Source organism: Microcebus murinus, chromosome 8 (genome assembly GCF_040939455.1).
Source record: "Microcebus murinus isolate Inina chromosome 8, M.murinus_Inina_mat1.0, whole genome shotgun sequence".
Lineage (NCBI taxonomy): Eukaryota > Metazoa > Chordata > Mammalia > Primates > Cheirogaleidae > Microcebus > Microcebus murinus.
The window spans coordinates 33,317,034-33,340,867 of NC_134111.1; the positions used below are offsets into that span (position 1 = coordinate 33,317,034).

The window sequence follows — 23,834 nt, forward strand, 5'->3', positions numbered from 1 at the left end:
ATGGAAAAGAAGAAGATTTGCAAGGTCTTTTTACAAAATTGTAAGTATCGAACCATCTGCCTGGTTCTCCATTCACAGAGTAAGAAGCGACAAACTTTCCCAGGGAAGCCACTTGAATTAGGGCAACCAACCGTCCTGGTTTGCTGGGGACTGAGTATTTCTGGGGACATGAGACTATCAGTACTAAAACCTAGAAAATCCTGAGCAAATTGGAATCAATGGTCACCCTAGTTTTTACAGAAAATAGTGCTTTTCAGGTCTTACCTTGAGGGAATAAAGCAAGTTCCATTTGTTTCTTTTAAATTATTTTGGGAGGGAAGAAATTAGAGAGAGACTAAGTCTTCCTTAATGACTGTGAAATACGTACTTTCTAGCATAGAGAGAGAAATCTCATTAAAACTAGTGTATATTGTCTAATATGTTTTAGCTAGGGAAGCTGCTATTGAGTATTTTTTAATAAAAAGTTTATAAAACTTAGAAACTAATTTTACAGTTTAATTTTAACTTTTAAAGTTGGTTCATTACTGAATATTAAAGTTGGTTCATTACTACATAGGGGAGTAAATACATGCAGACTCTTGCATGGCATATGCACCCCTTTACATCTGTGGTCCCCAAACGCCAGGCCTCAGACTGGCACTGTCTGGTCAGTGGCTGGTTAAGAACCAGGCCACATAGCAGGAGGTGAGCAGTGGTGGGCCAGTGATTCAAGCTTCATCTGTATTTACAGCCACTCCCCATCATTGAATCACCACCAAGCTCCGCCTCCTGTCAGATCAGTGGCGGCATTAGATTCTGCATTATGGTGAGTTGTATAATTATTTCCTTATACATTATAATGTAATAATAATAGAAGTAAAGTGCACAGTCAATGGAATGTGTTTGAATCATCCCGACACCATACACCCACCCCCGGTCCTTCGGAAAATTGTCTTCCATGAAACCAGTCCGTTGCCAAAAAGGTTGAGGACTACAGCTTTACATTTACTGATTGTGCACAGAGAAAACCTCATGTGGGTCACCTTTCCTATTTCTAAGTGGAACAAAGAAATAATAGAGCATACTTTCATTTCTTTGCTATTGGAATAGAGAGAGCCTGAAACTGACGTCATTTAAGAAAAAATTGGTAAATACCATTCAGTAAAATAAAATGGCTGAATGGCACAAACATGTAATTCTAATCATAAAATAACCAACCAATGTCTCTCTCATATCAAAACTCGTTTATGTTATTAAAATGTTTGAGGTCCTGAATACTTAACTCACTGGTCAACTCATGATAGGAAATTAGGCTCTAAGTTAAAAAATTTTTGAAAACATCTAGGAGGTCTTATGGGGATAAAGGAGAGCCTACAAATATTATGGGGCTCTAATAGTGCTAGGTAGTTTCCACTTTAATGAGCTAAACAGGAAAGACAATCAGAATTCTTGCTGCTAATTGGTGAGGATAACAGAAATGCGAAGAATAGAGCAACTTTGATCCCTTTTATAGTTCCTCTCTCTTAATAATCTGTGACATTCATTGTAGACTCAAACACATTTTCCTCCCACATCCCTCCCTCCATCCTGTCCATTCTTATTCTTCAGAGATTATGACAACATCCAACGATGTTAGTGTCTGGAGAAAAGGCATTCGGTATTTTTGTTGAATTCATATGATTCTGATGTGTTAAATCATAGCATCAGTGGGAGTAAACTCTCCCTGACCCTCTATATCCAAGTCGTGTGGCTGAAACCCCTGGAAAAGGTGTAGTCCCCTTTGCTTGAGAGGGAAACCGGATCCCTGTGGTCTTGTTTCAAGGGAACATCTGAAATCAATTACTCTGCTTTTCAAAAGCAGTGTTAGGAATTAAAACTGTGGACATCCAGGGGCAGTGAATAATGAATGCACCATTGTGGAGGGCACTTCAAATAGATGGGTAAATCTACATGATTCTAAATAATTTAAATAAAATTACTGGAAGAGAGCAGTGGAAAATTACTGCTGCGAGAGCAATAGGGATGAAGGATACTGGGCACTACCACTCCCTTCAGAGGTCTGTGGTTCAACAGAATAAATCTGAGTCTGCTCAGCAATGGGAAATGACGGATAGAAGAGAACTACTATAGTTATTGTAATGTTAGAGGCCTGCAAGATTCTGCCGAGGAGATGAGTTCCCCTCTTACAGGGAGAGCGACCGATGTCATTTTACACACAAAAAAACATTGCTCGGCTCCAAGAGCCACAGGGTCAGCTGTTGGTAACACAAGCCAGATTGTAACCAAGTAGGATTAAAGGATTACATTTCGTTTATGTATTCAATTGTCGGTCTCTCTGCTTTTCTCACCATGCATTATGTAGCTCTTATTACCATCATACTGGGGCAATTTGAACTTGGCCTTCTTAAAATGTCCTATTTTCAACTTCTCTGAAGAACAAAAGGGTACCAACACCTGGTAGAAGCAAAATGAAATCTAAAAATACAGTGTATGGATGTATACTGCAAATACAAAACCTGGCTGGTCATATAAAAAATATGAGATGGGTTTGCAGGTTCTAGTCCCATAAGCCCCCTATCTGTCTGCATCCCATCTTTTTTTTTTTTTTTCCCACTATGAATCCAGACTGGGCAATGAGAGGAAAATCCTCCTTCTTCCAGAGTAAACAAGCCAGTAGCCCATCTCCCAGCTCATCTTTCTGTCTATGGCAAACTGAAAATGGCCACAAATTCTTTGACATTCTGCATCAAGATAGAGGATTATGTTTCCTCTCCTTGAATCTGGAGAGCCTCTGTGACTATTTTGATCAACAGAATGCTGTGGACATGATGCTATGCTGGTAGGAAAGCCCAGGCTGTAAGAGACTGGAATCCTTGCTCTTGGAGCCTGGGAGCTGCCATGCAAGAAATGCCGTATCCCTGCTGGAGAGAGCCTATGGAAAGACCCTCGCACTACTCAGAGAGGGAGGAGAGCTGGGTGAGCCCAGCCTTTTAGCCATCTCTGCTAAGGGACCAGGTTAGCCGCCCGCTGAATACCACCAAAGTGGCTGTTGTCTGGAGTCACTACGTTTGGAAGTAGTTTATTGCACAGTAATAGAGAGCCACGACGTTGGCCTGGGTGGCAACTTTGGTCTGCTGTCTAAATCAGGCTTGCCTCCTGCTTCCACGGAGCTTGACTGAAATATGGCTCATTTGTTTACACGTTGTCTAGGGCTGCTTTCCTGTTACAAAGGCAGAGTTGAGTGGTTTTGCAAAAGGAAACCATATGCCCACAAAGCCTGAAATATTTACTATCTGGCCCTTTACTAAAAAAAGTTTACTGACCTCTCTTCTAGAAAAAGCCTTAACTATGAAACCCATGATTCTCTCACAGGGAGAATATATAACTAACCTGTTGCCAGTCACCATCTAAAGTCTTGCTGGACTAGGAAACAGAGATCTTACACTGACTGTGACCAAGGCATATGCCCTTTGGAAAACCAGTTCATCTTTCTTGGTCTGTTCCCTCATTTCTAAAATGAGGAAATTGGACTGGATCAGTCTTTCCCTAGGAGTATTCCATGAAACACTAGACCCATAGGATACTCCATAGTCATATTTTAGGGGAAGCACTGCATACTATATGTCCTATTGGCACTGCATACTATATGTCCTATATGTCCTATAAAATACACATTAGCATATTCAGGGTTCTGCAGTAAAGAAACCAGACTACCTTTGTTTACAGGAGTGTTTTCTCAAACATTTTTGGTATCAAGGCTCTTTTCCCATAACACCTGTCGACATCACATGGAACCCATATTGTAAACAACATACTCCAGGAAATACTATTGGGTGCTCTTAAAAGTCCCCTTTTGCCCTCATATTCCCTGAATCTAGGATTCTTTCTTCTGGCTACAGAGAGTTAACTTTATTCAGTGCTCTTTCAGACTTCCCTTTCCAAAAACTGTTGCCTTTAATTTCTGAGCAGTGTGAGACTCTGCCAGTGTGATTTGCTGACTTTTCAGACTGGAGATACAGTGGCAAATTAAGCAAGTTGCAAATTCTCCTAAAGGAATTAAAATGACACAGTGATCAACAATCTTTGGATGACAATTATAATTATGGTCTTGAAGTAAAGTAGGGACAAATGCAGACACATTTTAAGATGACTACTGGTTTTTATAATCTGAAGATTTCTCCACATGTGCCAAAATAGAGTATATGATTCCTTCTTAGCATTACAACTGCTATTCATGCAATATCAAGTGAACATGTTTGCTAAAGTAAACAGTGCATAGAAAATGTTAAGTTAAGTACAAAGTAATCTTACCTATCCAGACAGCTTGTTTAAAATTTCAGGTTTTCTGACCAAATATATAAAACAAGGAAGTGTTTATCCTACTGAGATAAGGATAGGGCAAGGCTGTCTTTCCAGCTATGGGGCCATTTGAAATCCCTGACCCAGGTACAAATCCTAAGGTAGCTCACAGTAAAACCTGCATTTCTGTATGCACATATATTTTCTTAGTTCCAGCCATTCCAAACAGCAATTTTTTTAGACAAGGTCTCATTATGTTGTCCAGGTTGGTCTCTAACTCCTGGGCTCAAGCAATCCCCAGCCTCAGCCTCCCGAGTAGCTGGGACTACAGGTACATGCCACTGCACCAGGCCCAGCTATTTCAGATGTAACAAGTTGTACTGCATGAAAAACCACTCAATGATAAACCCTCTCAACAGCTAAAATACCTCAATTTTAATAAGATACAAGTATTTTCTCTAGTAATTATCAGGAATAAATGTTAATAAATTTATTCTTATGAAAAGATGACATTTTCTCCAATAAATCTCCTGCACTTCTAATTCCATTTAGGTGTCTGCTTCCCAGAAGACCAAACCGATAGAACCATCCTTATAAGATTGTTCTAAAAATTGGAGATAATAGAATAGTTCCTGGCTTTTGGTAGCTTTACAATAAAGATCATCTTCCATCAACTGTGAAGTGTTACAGGGTCAGGTCAGGGGCTGGGTAATACATCCTTCTATAGCTGCTCAGTGCTTTAATCTTACATTCCACTGCGTAAGTGGACTTCATCAGTAGGCAATGTGAAGTTAAACTTCTTAACATAGTTGTCCACACTCGAAGCTATCCAGGTTACCTACAGGGTAGGTAACCAGGTGTGTGTATGTAGGGGCACATGGGGTTAGGAGGGCAGGTAACTGGCTTTGGAGCCAGATAGATCTAGGTCTAATCCTAATTTGCTGTATAAACTTAGGAAAGTCATTTAATCCCTCTGTTTTCAGTTGCCTTAACTATAAAATGGGGATAATATTGCCTATTTTACTAGGTAACTGTGAGGATTAGAGATTATGTAAAGCATCTAGCATACTGTGGGCCCATTGTAAGCATCTAATCAAAAAATGCATTATTACTTTCATTGTCTACATATCCTTGACTCATTCGACAACTATTTATTATGGGCCTACTGTGATAGGGAAGTGAGATACCACAGTGAACCAGAGAGGCACAGGTTCTTACAGAGTCTAACAGACCAGACATGGTATAGTGCAAAGTGTGTCCGGTAATTATAACAGAAACACTTAGACTGTGCTTCTTATGTGTCAGCCACTGCCCCAAGAGCTTTACCACATATTCACTCATTGGAACCTTACATCAATCCCATAAAGTAAGCACTTTTCCATAATTACATAACTACTTAGTGTGGATCTGAACCCAGGCCTCTGGCTCCAGAGTATGTGCTTTTAACAGCTATGCTGTGTTGCCTCTATGAACGTTCGAATTGGATTTTTATGATTCCACAGAGCATAAACAATCCTACACAAGTATATGAAACAATCTAGTGATTCAATTGAGTAAGAAAGACAGTTATTTCCTTTAGAGAAACATAGGCACAGAAATAGTAAGTCAGTGGAGCACATGGAGACACGCTGGCCACTGGAGACCCGGTGCCACGTGGGAGCAGTCCCCTCCCCCACCTCACCTCCCACCCCCAGTGCTGGCCTCTGACCCAGCAGCAGTCTCCTGGCAATGGCACCAGGAGAAGAGTTGCTATCATTCAGTTCCTCGCCTCATTCCACCCTGAACCTGTCATCTGCTATAACCACGGGGCTCTTCCAATTCTAATCAATTCTTTACCTTCAACATCAGAATCTTTTATGCCTGGCAGAACTTTCTGGCGGAAAAGTTAAAGGGAAAGTCAAATTGGTATGTTTTATTTTGTTCTTTTATGTTCTTACAAGTGTCCACGTGACTGGAGGTCGGATGCTAAGTGGTTTGCTGAGTGTTTGCAAGGTAGTTAAGGCAGCATAAGGAGGCAGACACTAGACGCTAAATTCATTGCTTATCACAAGGCAAACACCATCCAGTTCTGGATGCCTGAGTACAACCAAAACGACAGAAGCAGCTTGTGCCAAGAAGTCCTTTAGATTTATGACAAACAAACCATCATCACCGTCATTCTAGAATAAGAATGACAAAGCTAATATGGAAAAAAAAAATTCACCCTCTTCCAACTAACCAAGAACAATCAAGAGAAAAATGATTATACTTACTGGGGGGCATTGTGCAAGTTTATCAGCTGCCACCAGTTGAACGTTCAAGTGTTTACTCTGGGACTTTCCTCTAGATTTAATCAACCGCTGTAAAACCTGATGGAAGAAGACATGAAACTGAGGTATTATCAATGAGTTGAAAGAAAAATAAATAAACCAGGATCTTTTTAATGGTCTGCGTAGCCCTGAGTAATAGTAGGGAAAAAATATAGGGTGACAAACCACATTTATAAGCCTGCAATGATGTCATCCACCTACACTGGCTTTCAGTTATACTGGATTTGACATGTTCATGCTCTTCTAGCTCTGTATAAAGTCTTAGTGGAATCCTGAGTTTCTACCCCCTATTTTACCTACAGATTTCAAAGAGAGCTTTGCAAAAATGGAGGGACTGGTCTGTACTAGGTTTTTTTCTTTTCTTTTCTTTTTTTTTTTTTTTGAGACAAGTCTTGCTCTGTTGCCAGTACTAGAGCACAGTAGTGTCATCATAGCTCACTGCAACCTCAAACACCTAGGCTCAAGCGATCCTTCTGCCTCAGCCTCCCGATTAACCAGGACTATATGCGTGCCCCATCACACCTGCCTAATTTTTTAACTTTTTTGTAAAGACCAGGTCTTGCTACGTTGCTCAGGCTGGTCTCAAACTCTTGGGCTCAAGTTATCCTCCCACCTCAGCCTCCCAAAGTGCTAGTGTTACAGTTGTGAGCTGCCATGCTTGGCCATAACAGGTCATTTATGTTGAGTAATATTTTGGTTCACTATCTCCATGTCAGATAAATATGACAGTCATGTACATATTTGGCCCTTTTTGTCACTGATAATTAATGACCCATTCCAGTTTCATTTTACATTAATCAGACTATTTCATGATTGGAAATCTAGGTAAAATATCTGCTTTGGTACATAGCTACCTATAAACCAGTGATATATCTATCTTCTGGCCACTGCTGTAACTGCATTTGGCCATATACTCCATCTGCTCTGGCCCTCCCATCCCCCAAAACGGTATTCATCTATGAGGCTCTATGATACCCCAGCACACAGGTCTGTGAGAGCCCCTATTCCTGCACTTAAGGACACCATAGTGTCATGGACAGTGGGAGGAGCCAATCTCCTCTCCACTGCTAGGAAGGGTGCTTGCACCCCCAGCAGCTCTGGGTCCAGTTGGTCAAGACAATTTCAATCCATCTACTGATTCTCTAAAGGCCCTGGCTTGGTCAGGAGTCCCAAGTGCACTGCACACAAGCATTGTCTGAGAGATGGAAGGCTGAGAACCTCAGAAGCTTTGGAGAAGGGCACAATTCTTCGGACATTCTCCACCCATGAGAGGAGAACTTGCATGTAAGCACTAAAATACATTCTAGGAGTCACTGAAAAGAGACTGATTATTAAGATTGGCATCCCCAGCCAATGGTGAGTTGTATAATTACTTCATCCTATATTACAATGTAATAATAATAGAAATAATGTACACAATAAATGTAATGAGCTTGAATCATCCCCAAACCATCCCCCCATCCCCAGTCCATGGAAAAACTGTCTTCCGTGAAACTGGTCCCTGGTGCCAAAAAGGTTGGGCACTGCTGATTAAGATAGTACCTCCCAAGGGTATCTATTTCATATTAACTTTTTAGAACATCATCGCTTTTTTAAAATGAAAGAACACCCAAGTCAAAAGAAATTGATTTGGAGCCGTTTCATTTTTATTTTTACCTCCCCCAATGGCATAACGATACATGGCAAATTTTCCATTGTGCTTAATCATGGAATAAGCTATATTCCTCAAAGGACCTAACCTAAGCACAAATGGCAGGGTCTGTAACATTTCCATAAGAGATGTCTACACAGTGATATTTTATTTTATATATGACTAATATAGATACCTTTCTTGAATTATGTAGTCTCTCAACTAGGGAGAGAATATTGGTGATACAAGAATCAATATTACCCATGAAATTTACCAATAGAACCTATAGTCTATGAAAAGCCAGAATCTACTTTTCCTCAGCATTCTTAATTTTTTGTTTCTGTTATACACTTGTATACCTGTATGGTTTGGGAACCGCAGTAGTCAATAAGCTTCTTGAAGGAGTAGACTATTATATTTTTTATTTGCTATCTCGAAATTCTCAGAATCTGTACACTGTGAAAATTTTTAAATGTGCCCATCAACAGAGTCTCAACAAGACGTTCTCTTTGCCCGCCAACAAAAAAACACAGAGCAAGGAATATTTCAAAAGAAATGTGCTTCTAATCCTTAAGACAGAAATGAGCTAATTACCTTTGGAGATGAGACTTTTACGTGAACAATAATTGGTGCTAAGGAAGTCTTTATAAGTTGTGCTGGGTGATTGATGGTGTCCGCATCAAGAACAACCAGTTGCAAAGATCTTGCCAACTCAAAGATTCTTTCAATTTCACTTTGTACTTCCGCTGAAAAGAGAAATAATAAATAGGTCTTGGTTAGTCTTATTAATTAGTTCTTATATTTAAAAGAAATAGTATGCTTTCAGATATGTTTGTCTTGTCTATGTTGCAAAATAAGACATTTTGAATTTTCATAGTCCTGTCTAATTTAAGATCTTTTCTAAATATAGAGAGAGACGGGTTCAGTTTTGCATAAAACAAGTTGGTGAAAAAAACTGAGATGCCTCTCTTGATTTGCTTCTTACACTCAACCTAATATTTAGCTATTTATATAACTATGGTGGTTTTTTGTGTTGTTTTTGATTTTGCTTTGTTCTAAAGAACTTTCATTTTAGCTATAGAAGCTGAAACCACATTTAGGAAACAACAGAAATACATGTGCAAAGCAACATCACATGGAAAATAAATGACACTGAAATATTTCTATCATATGTGATATATTAATCTTTTGTGTATATGCTTTTTGTAAAAAACCTCACAACTCACCTGTTTTGATTGATACGCATATTTTTGCACTCCTGGTTAATGTTCTGGGTCTACTCTTACAATTAGCATATTACTAAGTCTGGCTGAATTTAAGGACTGGAGCCAGTGGACTTGTTCTAAAGCATAATTATTTTCAGCATTTTAAAAAAAACAAAAGTAAGGCCAATTATATTAAAATGCTGCAATGCATCTAGATGCATATCTATTTGGCTGAATGTAACAGCCAAGTCACCCAAAACTGTGCATTTGAGTCTGGTCAAATGAAAAATTGACTTGTTTTAAATGTGCGAAGCAATCCCGCTACTTTTTTTTTTAAAGGAAAACAATTATCAAAACATAATATGACTTTCAGAAATACAAAAAAAGTTTTGTACATATTTTATAAATCACCTAATTTATTGGGTCATGCCCAAAGTTTTAATTAGACTATTTAATTTTCAGGAGAGATAATTTTTGTTTTGTTTTTTTACTTACTTTTATTTTGGGGCAATAGGTGTGACCTAACAATGTTGTAATCTGGTCCAGTGCACACAGAGTGGACAAAATCACTTGACTTAAATTATTTTAAAGATGGCCTACAGTGGCTGGGAGGCCATTACCTAGTACCAATGACCTGAAAGATGTCATGTTGCTTTGAAAGGTGACTAGCTTTCAGGACATCAATGTAAAGAAACTGGACAAGTAGGCTTATTTGCCAAATTCTTCTGAAATCATATTTTAAATTTGTTAGTAATAATAAACATATCTGTCCTTTTTTTCTCACACGTCAGAAACAGTTAAGAATTTTTTTTTTCCTTTGGAAGGAAGTTTGGAAAATAAAGTCAATTTTTATTGTAGTAAGTTTCAGCATCAGGATGTTGGGGTGTGCTCTCCATTTGCTGTTTTCATTAAACCGTCACTGTTTTAAGGGAGCTCCTGGCCAGGACTATGCTGGAACAAGTCTATATTGTTGTAAGCTTCAAATCTGAATACAATATTTTCTGAGGCAGCAAAAAGACAGTGAGGCAAAGTGAACTGCCCTGGTGCAAGGAATCCTGAAGGCACTCTGAGTCACTGTGTAAATAACTCAGAAATACCTGGGCCTTATTTACTCTGCTCCAACAATGAGGTTAAGTATGGTTTTTGACAGAAGCAAGGGACAGGCACACCTACTGTTAACCAAGAGGAAACTCTTAGGCAACCAGCACTCTGACATAAGCAGAGAGGTGTGTGGGCAGAGCAAGCCCGAAAGGAGGATGCAAGGGTAACACTAAATGCTGGGCTGGGCCCAATATTTGGATAATATGTACACAGGATGTAATAAGTAAATTTTACATGTGAGGAAAAGACAGGCATATTTATCTACATAAGCTTATTTTTTAAAGAAAAAAATCTCAACCAAACCAGACAATCTTGGCTCCCCAGACTGATTCTTAGAGGGGTTCCAATGCAGGTTTCCTTATAACCCTATTCTAGTCATATGAAGCCCTGGGAGGTCATGGACTATGTTGCTGGAGGACCTCAATAAAGACTTCTATAAGCTGACCACTACTGATCTGGGTCTACCTCTTTCCAAGATCTGTCACTGATAATCTTCCTGATACCTAAATCTGTACATATTTCTCCCATGCATTAAATACTTCAATGGCTCCCTAGGGCCTGAAGCACCATTTCCCAAAGTGAGTACCCTAGAACAGTAATCTTATAAGATACCCTATGGAAAGAAGGGGGGTTTATGCAAAGGATGGATGTATTGCCTACTGTAGTAGTTTCTCTTAGAATTTCGAACATGCATTACCTTTCATATCTTAAAAGCTCCTAAAGAGTCTCCTTAATTTGTCATTTCCAATTTATTTGACCATGGAAAACATTTTGAATGTAACAACTATTAATATCTTGTAAAATTAACATTTCATGAAATCTATTTTGGAGGTCTCTTTAGCAAAGGTCCAGTCTACTTTTCCAGTCTCTTCTGTTACTCTCGAGCCACACTCATACTCCCCTTTTCTAAGTGTGCTATGCACAAGTCTACTTGTTTCTCAACCATACATTTCTTTGTCAATGTCTTCGTACATTCTTGTCTGTCTTGAAGAACCAGCTCAAATATAACTTCTGTGGAGTCTTTTCACACATTGCTTACCTCCTACCCTACTTCTTTATACCCTAGCTCTTTGTTCATAATGCTGTTGTCAGAGAGTATTTTAATCATCTGTCCCTTCTTTCTCTTTGCCCATGGATAAGATACTGTGTCTTAGTTATGTCTGTATTTCCAAAGTCTAGCATAATGCATGGCACATAACAAGTGTTCAATAAACATTTGATGAAGGAATCTACAAATGTGCATCAACATGCAGACAAATGGACAAATGTAGATCACACAATGGTTATTAAAATAGACTGCCATTAAATTAACTATAATAGTAGTGGGCATATGACTTACAGAGTAAAGGTAAAAATCATGAACCATAAACTGAGATCTACTTTGTTTCTTCCTCAGTATTTACACTAACCCCACTGACTAGCCTACAAGGAAAGACTTCAGAGAATATCCATGAAGCCCTTGGGAGGTACCAATAGTTGCAGGAGTCAGGCAACCTAGCTTATGCTTTTAAGTGTCTTTTAGCCTCTCATCAAACATCAGAGGAAGGAGTGGTTAAAAGCCAAAGACACTATGAGGAGTTAGAAAGAGAGTGGAAGACAGGAGAGAAGAGAATAGATACTTGTTTGAGAAATCTTCAACCTAATTGAACATCCTTGTCAGCTATGATGTCTGACTTTAGTCAGTTACCTAATCTGATTCACCATCAACACTGCCATTGTGACCTCCTTAAGGTCAAAATCCTTTGAGAATCTTTCACTCTGTGTGTGGAAGGCTCTAAATACAGGACTAAAGAAGGAACGACTAATCTCTGGGATCCTCCCTCACAAGCACTGACCATTATTCCATTTGGTATAATGGTATAATTCCATTTGGTTTAGCACTCTTCCACAAGGCAACCATCCAACAAATATTTATTGGCAATTACCACGTGCCAATCCCACACTGGGAAACACAGATGTTAACAATACTTTGTGTCTTCTTTACAACTTGCACAATCCTTGGCTCAAGTCAAGGCACAGCCGCCAATGGATTCTTGATGGGATGTTCGGGCATGCACTCCATCTTAGAAACCCTAATTTGCTACGTTTTCTGCCATCCACAGAGCTCATCTCAATAGTTTAAAAAAATGTAGTGGCACGGAAGATCCCTGTCTATCTTTCCTAGTTAGAACAAGTTGCCCTCAGAATGTGAATGCAAAAGAGAATCCTCAGAAGTTGTGAGTGGACTACACCACTCTTAGCAATTGTGGAGACCACCGACAGGATTTCCAGATGAACAAAGCGATTCACCAGCAGCATGAACTCACTCCTGTGCACGAGGATTCCTCCTCCCAGCCCTGCTCTCCTATGCCTTGATGGGGCTGATCACTTACAGCTTTTTATTCTTTTCCATCATGGTGAATTTTAGGATGCTTTCCGACTGGTAGCCAGAAAAGACATGTTTAAACTGCCTGCATGTTATTAATGATGGTTTCCATTTATACTTAACAATGTGACTATTTTGCATACTACCAGCTAGCCACAGAAGCAATACTAAGAACACCATTGTCTGCTTTTTCTTCTAAAGGTCTGAGCAGGCTGAATATCTCATTTCCTTTCATGTCAGCTGTGACTCAGTTATGACAGATATCATTAGCCTCACTGAGAAGCGCAGGCGAAGCAGAGATGAGTGGTTTCCCGTGGTTAGGCAGCAAAAGTCTAGGAGAGCCCGTTGAGGATTCTTCCCACCAGACTACTAATTAGCTAATTGCCTAAAGCTGAGAGAGAGCAGGCTCCGGCTGCTGCAAGACTCTGCTTCCTTCTTGTCCATGTCTAGCATTGTCTTTAGGTATTGATCAGCGCTTCCCCATTCAGAATGGGAGCAAATTGGAAAAGACATTCACAAATGCACCATGTGTCACCCCGGTCTGTAATCACAGCTTGGAGAAGTACCACATTTGAACATCTTACCTAAGCTGGACCGGGTGTTCGAACGTTCAATTATTGCTCTCTTGCTGGGATTATTTAGGACAGACCTCTTAGCAAGAGAAATGTCAGCTGTCACTCTTGTTATTGATATCCTATGAATAGGAACACAGAACAGAACAAGCCAGTAAAAATGTTATGGGGCTCTCCAAGTGATTTATAACCACAGCACTTAATAACCAATTTACATACTACAGTGGAACCACAGTATAATAAACATCAGCTACATGTATTTTAAACAAGTTTTGGCTAGTATCGAAATACAAGCAGAGCAGAATGGAGGATAGTTTTGGCCATTTAACAAAAAAACTACTCCAGTGAAAATGCTTTTCCTCCATTATGGCCTGACTTACTGAATTCCCTTTATAATGCACACCACACCAGGAAAGAACCAAAACATATAAGTAAATCATGCTCTTTCTAGGAAGCAGCAATACAATTTCCCCACAATTCACAGTTGATTTGCTCTTAAACAAGACCTTCAGGAACTACCAGTGCTTTGCCCTGGCATTTCAATGCTGCTGGCTAAAGGGGGAAACCTCATCAAAGACAACCAACCAGTTGGTGGCTAAGTTGCATGTCTTGTACTCAATAATTAATTCACGATACATGAGCCATTTCCTCACAGGCCCAAAGGGACGCTTCATTTGTAAGAATGTGAAAAATATGGTTTCTTTTCTGCAGGCCCAGGATTCTTCAGCACATCTGCATGTGACTTTGAATGCATATGGTGGGCAGTCATAAGACACTTAGTTGAGGGCAATGTGAGTATCGTGCCAGGATTTTAATGAGTTTGAAAGTATCCTGCAGACGTGCAAGAGAAGAATAAAGTGAAGACACTGCAAATAAGTGGAGAAGAGTGTCTATTTGCATATGATTTATCAAATGAGAACATCTGGAACTTACAATTTTGAAACTCTTTATTTGAAACTGGGATTGCTCAACTTCCGATTATTATCTGTCTGTAGAATTCAAACTTTGCCTCTCTAATCCAGTTACTGCCACCAAAGGCCTTTCTCTATCCTTATCTTCACAGCTTGGCAGAATTCCCAGAAAGGAGACAAGAAAAGCAGCACCCCTTCCCTTTTATACTCAGTTAGTGCACCCATTCTCCTCCATTTCCAAACTCCTTGGGGGGTTGGAGTAGGAAAGAGGAAAGAGTTATTAACAATTATCGATTCGTACATCATCTCACACCTGTTTTTGGACAACACTGTCAGGAAACTCTTTACCAACTTTAGTGACCCAAAGCCCTGGGGAGAATTTTAAATAGTCCTTTTCACAGATGGTTGGAAATTACTTCTTTAAAACAACAGGCTGTGCAAAAGTTCTGGTGCCATTTTAAGGCAAAGCATTGCTTGTCTGTACCATTGTATTTATAAACTGTAGGTGGTCAGGAAGTTTTAAATTCTTCAACTTTTAAAATTCTTAGGCCCTCATAATTACTTGACGCATCTTCAAATAGTCTTCTGCAGAAACCATGGGTTTTGCAGAAACACCTCAGGGACCATTCTGAGCACTAAAGGGAGGCGGAGTTAGTGGGGCTCCAGCTTTGCCCCTTCAATGCCAGGCAGACACCTCTGCATTTCTGTTTTCTTCCCTCTCTCTCTTTCTTTCTTTCTTTCTTTCTTTCTTTCTTTCTTTCTTTCTTTCTTTCTTTCTTTCTTTCTTTCTTTCTTTCTTTCTTTCTTTCTTCCTTCCTTCCTTCCTTCCTTTCCTTCCTTCCTTCCTTCCTTCCTTCCTTCCTTCCTTCCTTCCTTCCTTCCTTCCTTCCTTCCTTCCTTCCTTCCTTCCTTCTTTCTTTCCTTTCTTTCTTTTTCTTTTTTTTTTTTTTTTTGAGACAGAGTCTCACTCTGTTGCCCCGGCTAGAGTGCTGTGGCATCAGCCTAGTTCACAGCAACCTCAAACTCCTGAGCTCAAGCAATCCTTCTGCCTTAGCCTCCCGAGTAGCTGGGACTACAGGCATACACCACCATGCCCAGCTAATTTATATATATATATGCGTGTGTGTGTGTGTGTGTATATATTTTTTTTCTTTAGTTGTCCAGCTAATTTCTTTCTATTTTTAGTAGAGATTGGGTCTCGCTCTTGCTCAGGCTGGTCTCGAACTCCTGAGCTCAAACGATCCGCCCACGTCAGCCTCCCAGAGTCCTAGGATTACAGGAATGAGCCACCACGTCCAGCCTTCATTTTTGTTTTCTCTACATTGGAGCTTTATATCTGATTTCATTGTAAAAAGTTGTTCAACTGCTAAAAAACACTAGAAAACACTGGTGTAAAAACTTCTTCATTTCACCAAGAAGGAAACTGAGACCCAGATGAGAAGCTGCATGTGGTTAGTCAGCCACAGGCTAAGCAGTTCCAAACCAGGCCCCAGCGTCAGGTCAGTGCTCAGTCACCTGACCCCATAATTCTCTTTCAGTTCCACTTTCTTCTCCAGAGACCCCCAATCTCCAGATACGAGCCAAGTCATCAAGCACAGATACACAGTCAGTCTTAGCCTTGCTCTGAGACAGTCAGGATTTAAGTCAGGTTGAGGCTGGTTGAAGCCCACAGCTGAGTCTCCATTACTCAGTTGGCCACTGCAGCTGGGAGGCAGGAAATCTCATAGGCAGCTCCTTTTCTTTACAGAATAACATTTTCATGTTTATTTTCGTGTTTCTGGGTTTCTTGTTTGTTTGTTTTAAAAATGGAGCTGCTGGATTGAAACATAGAGTCATGTTCCAGAGCAATCCAAATACTGGAGATGAGTGGGTAGGTTTAGGGACAGAATTCAACTTGCTCGAATAATGATGTTTGGAAGGCCCAAAGATTCTTTTCTGCTTAAGTGAAAATCATATTTTTTTAGTTCTATACAAGCAAATGGCTTTTGGTTCTTAAAATATGAAGGGATTATCAACAGATGCACCTTCTTATTTTTTTCTGAGTTTTAAAAGCACTTTTACAAAGCAATGTTCAAACACAACTAAAGTTTAACAAAATATAGAAAACAACCACTTAACATATTTCAAAAATAGAGGAAAAGGTGTGGATAATAAGGTGTTCTTGTTTATATTTTATTGGCTAATAAAAATACAAGTTAATTTTCTAATACACGTTATTTGTTAATAAAAATACACACACATAACACAGACCTCAGGAGAAGTGAGATAGCACTCTAGAAACCCTTCAACAAGACAAAATAGAAATTTCTCTTTTCTATGCAAAGATTATTACTATTATCAAAAACCAACACCCCAAATTCTTTTTTTATAAAAGGTTCCCTAGAAAAGTAAATATATTCATAATTGAATGCTATCTAACTTATACACATTTTGTTTTTACTTAAAGTGGTATCCTCTTTCTACTTCTTTTCGTGCTATATTCAGAACAACAATTGTCTTTAAGCACTCCTGTGCATCTTGTTCCATATCTATCTCTAAAAATTCCCTTGGAAACCTTTCTGTGACAAGTGTTAGTAGTTACTGGCCAGTTGGTAAAAGACTAATAGGAGTTCAGCAGATTGGATGTAGCCATAAATGTCCCTGAAAATAAGCAAAAACCATTCCCTAAAACCAGTAAATCTGAACCCCAACCATTGCTTATTTCCACTTTGGAATTCATCATAACTGCTGCAATCCATCAAGAGCGATGAGTATTAGTTTTTTATACTATTTCTGTGGAAAGATACTTTGTTATGATACATTCATTCAAAATTAATTGGTATTTCCATGTTGCTAACATCACAGCTATAAGATCCTTCTGTACTCTATCCTTGCTACATCTAATATGTAGCCCAGTCAGTACAATAACTTTTTTAAAATTTCTAGTAATAAGAGGGAAAAGTGTTTCAAAGAACAGAAGAGTGCACTGTCAGGAAAATGCGAATGAAAGACACAGAAGAACTGAGTATTTTCCTGGATCTTTCTCTTGGTGGTTGCATGACCATGGACAAGTCATTCCATCTTTTTAGATTCAGCATCCTAATCAATAAAAAGGCAACAGTGGCTTTGTCATAACTATCTCATTAGGAGCAAATAAGGTAACATATAAAAGTGCTTTCTGAAATAGTTATTCATAATGTCCTATGTTGACAGGCACATATATAATGAATACAAGGCAAACTATTATTATTGGAGATTTGAAGACTTGAAGGAGATAGTTTCCTTATAGCCTATCCACAAAAGTTAGCAGTCTACCATGAACTCTCCCATTCCCAGAGTCTGTGAAATGTAGGAGGAAGAATTAGGTCAGACATATTGGAATCCGAGCCTACTAATTTAAATATTCAAGTTTGACATTAAAGTGTTTAATTATCAATAGTGTTTGAATGCCCACTGATGAGCTGGTAGTCGAATAGAAAACAGCAGGAGTTTATAAGAGAATAATATTGATTAGGAAACAATCAAGTCACTGCTCTCTTTCCATTTGGTGACTGCAATTACAAATTGTTTTCATTTTTACATGGCTTGGCTGCTTTATGATAGCACCAATTGTTTCCACTTCCTTTTAAAAATAAACACTATCTCTTTGATTTCTATTAGTTCCTAAGTTGTATTCTTAGCTTCTTTTTTTTCAATTCTTTCTCAAACCCCTTTTGTTTTTTCCTTTACATGTTCCTTGGCCAATAGCTTCCTTTAGCTTAATATCCTATCTGTGTAGGTTACATGATGTTCATCTAGGATTTTTGAGCAGTCATGTCAGTTACAAACTATCCAATAAATGATAGAGCTGATCTGATCCAGTTGTCAAAAAGCCTAAAGTAACAACTGTTTTGGGATTTGAAATGGTTAGAATAGATCAACAAACTGCAGTTGGTTTAACCACTTGCTCTTCAGCCTCTGAATGGCAGATTCAACCAGCTGAACAAATCCAAAAGGATGATTCCCTAATTAATGGTTGTGGTGTGAAATGAAGAGAAAAGCTCTGAGCCCATTGTATATCCACTGTGTCCTGGGTGGGCTGGTGCTTCTTGGGTTCACTTAGTTTATGGTCTGTGCACAGGAATCATCACTGCATGTGGATACTCACATACACAAAGGGCCCTCAGGAACTGTTTAGTGTCGTGCTTTTCATTTTTCTTGCATATATTACAGTTAGTAATACATGTTAATTTTTATAATAATAAATAGCTCTAAGCTGACTCAAGTCATTTCTCAGGTATCAAAACAACCCCAAGTTTATGATTCTGCAGTAGTCAAGCTGCTGGACTTTAATCCAATTTGTTGTAATATTTTCTAACCAAGATCTGAAAAGCAGTATTGAAGAAGAAAGCCTCTTACAGCCAGTGGATCCCTTCTTAACACTTTCTGGAAAATAACAGGACTTTCTCCTGATTATTTTCCCTAACCTGCAGTATTCACAGCCAACGAAACACAGAGTAGGTTTCCATTAGAACATATTGTTTATGTTGCATCACTGTGCTAAAGCCTTCCATGTAATTGTTCTCTTGGCTGGTTTCAATTAAAGACTATTTGTTGTTTTCTCTCCTTTTATTAATTGGTGGAACATAATGCAGCAGACTGTCATAGCTCCAACATAAGGATATTCCCCATGCCGAAGACATGTCAGAATGAGTGTGAAGCTATCAGTGAATTTCCTCTTTCTTATCAAAGTCACCACATATACTCTACCAATGAACTCATTACTGATTTCCTGCTGCATGGCCTCTCAATATTTAAAAGGAAGTCTACTCTTACCCTCACCTTTAATATCTATCTTTCTCTAACTCTGTCATACATCAGATCTCTCCAGGGCACTAAGTCTCTGTCTCCAGCTATTACTTTTGCCGCTGATGAATTCTTCCTCCAGACCTTCTGCCGTGTCATCAGATCCTATGAACACCTGGCATTAAAAGTTTCATTCTACTTCTATTAAAACCAACTTCAATAGTGTGTATACAGTGATCAATGCAGACAATTCTACTTGATTCAAGACAAGTCTCCGCTGTTACAATTAAGTAAATTTCCTCTTTCTGGGCCTCAGGAGAGAGGAAGAACATCAGAGTCTTCATTCTTAAAAGCAGTAGTTACGCCACTCACTTTCTCTTTGCTAAACTGTCAGAAATCTTTTCTTCTTTTCCACAGTTCAAACCTTTGATAACACTGCTGTCTGTAAGTATGTTATGTGGGGACCAAAACAATCTAACACAAACTTAGGCTGTGTTATGGGATGAGAGATTAGTTCAGACTGAGGGCTGTTATGGGGCCGGAGGATGAGGCACTGATCAAAATTGCCTTGGTTCTGTCATATTGGTTGCCTGAAGAAAAAAAAAAAAAAACTGCCTTGGGTTGAGACACCCCAAGTTGGACCACTGACTCCAAGCATAGCTGAAGGCACAGTGCACGTGCAAACACGATGCAGAAGACTGGGCCATGCGTGTTGGCTGCCCTCAATCCACAGAGAGCTGTATGAGGGTAAGGGTTCTGGCCCAGACCATCAGAAGGCAGGACCAAGACCAATACTGTTAAGTTAAAGAGTCAGAGTTCAGTTGTTTCTTTGTGATGCTTTTTGAGGAAGTGAATTCCCAATAGCTATAAGTTTTCAAACACAAGCAGGTCATCTGATTGTGGTTGTTGCAGAAGGGGAGATGAGACTAGAAGAACTTTGACATTTCCTTCCAACTCCAAGATTCTAGTATTCAGTACTTTCCACTTGCTTTCTTTGAATCTACTTCATTCTATGCCTATCTTTTTTTTTAAAAAAGAGTGGGATGGGATAAGCACATGTCTTTCTTATTAAGCCCTTTATGTCCACGAGATGAATGTGGCAGAGACTGTCATTGGTTCAACAAAATCTATCTCCTCTTTCTTCTGGGTAGTTAGCTAGACTGTATTGCTCAGCCCAAGTCCTAACCAATGAAACGTGAGAAATGATGTGCACTGCCTCCAGGCCCGGCAGTTCCTTTCCCTGACCAGCTCACTGGAGAGATCACCTCCCAACCTCTCCTCCCCCTCCACCCCCCAGCGAAGGGCCCCAAGTGACCAGTGGAATAAACTGTTTGCCCAATCCTCCCCTCCCCCTTCTCTACCCTCCCTCCCAGTCAAAGAACACCTGCCTCAGAATGTTAAGTGGCCAAAAATAACATTGTGTTTAAATCATTATACATCTTCAGGTCTAATGAACTTAAAAGTTCACATAATAGCACAGAAGCATTCTTAGTTTTTGAACTAAAATCCCAGTTTATTTTCTTTGTATATAGTTCCTAAAACTAATGAATATTTTTAACACGATTATACAGAAGGCTTTTCTTTTGACAAATATGTACAATTTATACTTAAAACATTGTCATGTTCACTTTTTTCCTAAAATACCAATTTATTAAAATCTACTTGAAGTTTTTTTTTTTTACATTTTTAAATTATTTAGTGTACTTAAGGTGATAAATTGGATGCATTTACCCATACTTTTCTATATACAACTATTTAAATTTTCTATATGTTGGTAAGTTTTCAGGTTTTTTCATGTGTTTATTTTATTTGGAGTGCATTCTGCATTATGAAAGAGCTTAATATTTAGGATTGAGTCAATATGGATTTTTCTCTGAAAAACACAGAAACTCTCTCTAGACATTTTGCACAAAACTAAAATTATTGGATGACTAAAGACTGAGCTATATTGATGAGTCACAGCAAGATACATACAAAATAGATTAAAAAAAAAGATAACAAAGTCATTTCTAATAAAACAAACCCAGAACTAAACACCCAAATAAGTATTATTTCCTACAAAATAGTCACTTTGGGAGGCTTATGATGAAAACAATTCTCACACACTTCCTTTTGTGGAAATTCAGTACTTGATACCTTCATTCGACACACACAAACACACACACACACACACAAATTCCCAAATATTACCTGGCTTGACCAGCAAGCCACCATATTCATCAAAAATGTTATATATTTTAATCAACATTTTTTATAAAAACCATTTTGGTATGAATTCACTAATAAGTGAGAAAATAAAGACACATACATTTGAATAAAACAAATGGCTTATTTCCTTCTCAAGGCGCTTTTTCCCTTGGGGATTCAATGCTATACTTCATATTTTCAGAGCTCTTTCATTATATTCTTCCCAAGAATACTGAGTTAACTTTTAATTAGAGCACTTCTGCAATCTCTGGAAACATAGATCCACAAATCAATTTATCATACATGTTTGGTTAAAGGAAAATAAAAATACAAAAACATCTATATGTCTCACCTCCCATCAAACCTGTGCTTCAGGAAATCAAAGAGGGCTTTCTGCATCATGTCTGTTACCTTTGCAGAGGTGAGAAAAAAAGAATGAGGCAAACACACGCAGAGAGAGAGAGAGAGAGAGAAGTCAAAAGTGAGAGAGGTGGGAGGGAAGGGCGCTAGGAATGAGGAAAGACCTTATCACAGCCAGTCGGCTCCTAGGGGGAGGTTAGCATGGAAGGTGTTTTTCATGCGTAATCCTGTGCAATTGCTAATTTTCCCCCTTGGTTTTTCTCCCCCTCTCCCCCTTCCCACTGCTGCCAGCAGAAAACAGGCTGGCTTTGTACACAGTCACTGGCCATCCTTGACACGCCTGAGCTATGCTCGCCTCCAATGAGGAGCAGCTAGAGGCCAGAGGCCAGCCCTGGGCTTTAGCTGTCCTGCTGGTCTATGCATGTTGGGGAAAATTCTCCATGCCCAGGGCTGGGGTTGTGTAGACCACTCTCCTGCTCATCTCTCTGACATTTCCAACTCAGAGAAAGACAGAATGAGAGAGAGAGAGAAAGAGAGAGAGAGAGAGAGAGGATTCTTACATCTGCCTCAAAGAGATTCATTAATTCATTCAACAAATGTGTACTGAGTGCCTACTATGTGCCAGACATTGTCCTAGCTCAGTGGGAATGTGCCCTGGAGGGTTGCCCACCTTGATTTTGATGTCACATCCCCCTGTTTTTATCCATGCTAGCACAAAGTCAAATAGCAACATCCGAAATGTAGTATATCTAAGTCGCTACTCTTTTCCTGGTTATACGATATCACTTCATTAAATCTCCAAAGTTCACTAATGTTTTTAGTGGCTTCTTTTCTATGTGTCCTTTAAAATCAGTAAGCAGAGAAACGGGTGATGGAATATGCCATCACCTTGAGCACCCAGCAGGGTGAGATTTGTTGGTGCTTTGAGGGGTTAGGTTTGCCAGGAGATTGTTTATATGTTCCCGTGTGCTGTTCATTCTCTGTTGTTTCTCATAATAATGGGAATGGTCAAAACAGATAAAGTCGTTTTCTTTGAATTTAATGCAGAGCAAATCTTTGACCAGAATTCCCCATTGTAAACACTGAGAGGGAGTTCTTCCTACGCAATGTAATACAGAACAGATGAGAAGCGTGCAAGAGAGGAAGGAGAGGGCAAAGGGCCACCGGAGTCCCACACTGTACCACCCGCCTTCACATCCTGAGAGCTGGCTGCCGTCAGTCCCGGTACGGAAACAGACCCCGGAGGAGCAAGCGCCGGAACGACTGTCTCCTGGGTCCTCGATCAAGAACGGAAGAGTAACAGATGGTATTTGTACCTCATAACCTTTCAGGGACGGCCCCACTAACACCACCGGGCGCATGGATGGCACAACATCATAAGGAGGAATGTGCTCCGTCTGAAAGAGATGATTTGACACACGTGACAAGGTGAGGCCGAGCGCCCCTCAACAGCCACAACATTCATAACTCTCAGGTCACCACAGGTCCCCACCGAGGAGGCTCATGCCTTATGTTACGGCCATTTGGGTTACTGGCCTGGAGCACTGCAGGCATGGATGTATGGGAACATTAACGGTAGATTTAAAAAGGAAACATAACTTACCACTTTTTGCTTCTGTTTTGCTAAAAGACAACAATGAGAGCCATATCAAAATACGTAATCTCTGTAAATGACAGTATCCTGAGTTTAAAAGATGGAAGAATGTCCCCATTTGTCCCTGTGATTATCTTTATCACTTCCCTATCCCCCATTCTGTAGAGCTCTGCTCTATTTTTTTTCATTCTAGACATGTCAGTTTTAAAGACATATGGAAAACAGACAACTTCCTTCCTGGATGAATGACCTTATATCCTGACTTTGTGCTGGGCAGGGGTGGTAGACAGGAGTTCACACCAACATTGGAAGTTCCGGGCCAGCCCTTAACCATGGGTTGTCCCTGTGCTAGACACAGCACAGTGTGGCTGGGAAGAAGTTCAACAAATACAGTTTGATAAAAGGAAACAGGAAAACAATTTCGGGGGAAAAAAATGACTATCATCTCAATCATTAGTTAATTTTGTATATGGAACTTTGGTGAACCATGAGATAATTTTGCAGTCCCTTGGAATTTTTGTCCATTTCTAAAACATTGCCCCATTTTTTTCCTACTAT

At 39.5% G+C, this 23,834-nt stretch overlaps 1 protein-coding gene across 5 annotated transcripts in view; it reads right to left on the reverse strand.

The window, feature by feature from the left end:
* CACNB4 (calcium voltage-gated channel auxiliary subunit beta 4) overlaps positions 1-23,834 on the reverse strand; it is a 232,227-nt gene that overhangs the window by 6,984 nt on the left and 201,409 nt on the right. For all 5 annotated transcript variants that reach the window (XM_012779963.3, XM_012779964.3, XM_012779965.3 and 2 more), the window contains 6 exons: positions 23,286-23,305; positions 22,999-23,079; positions 21,675-21,733; positions 13,473-13,582; positions 8,812-8,963; positions 6,531-6,626 (listed from right to left, as the gene is read on the reverse strand). In XM_012779963.3, coding sequence (XP_012635417.1) covers positions 6,531-6,626; positions 8,812-8,963; positions 13,473-13,582; positions 21,675-21,733; positions 22,999-23,079; positions 23,286-23,305 — 518 coding nt within the window. The remainder of the gene's footprint in view (positions 1-6,530; positions 6,627-8,811; positions 8,964-13,472; positions 13,583-21,674; positions 21,734-22,998; positions 23,080-23,285; positions 23,306-23,834) is intronic.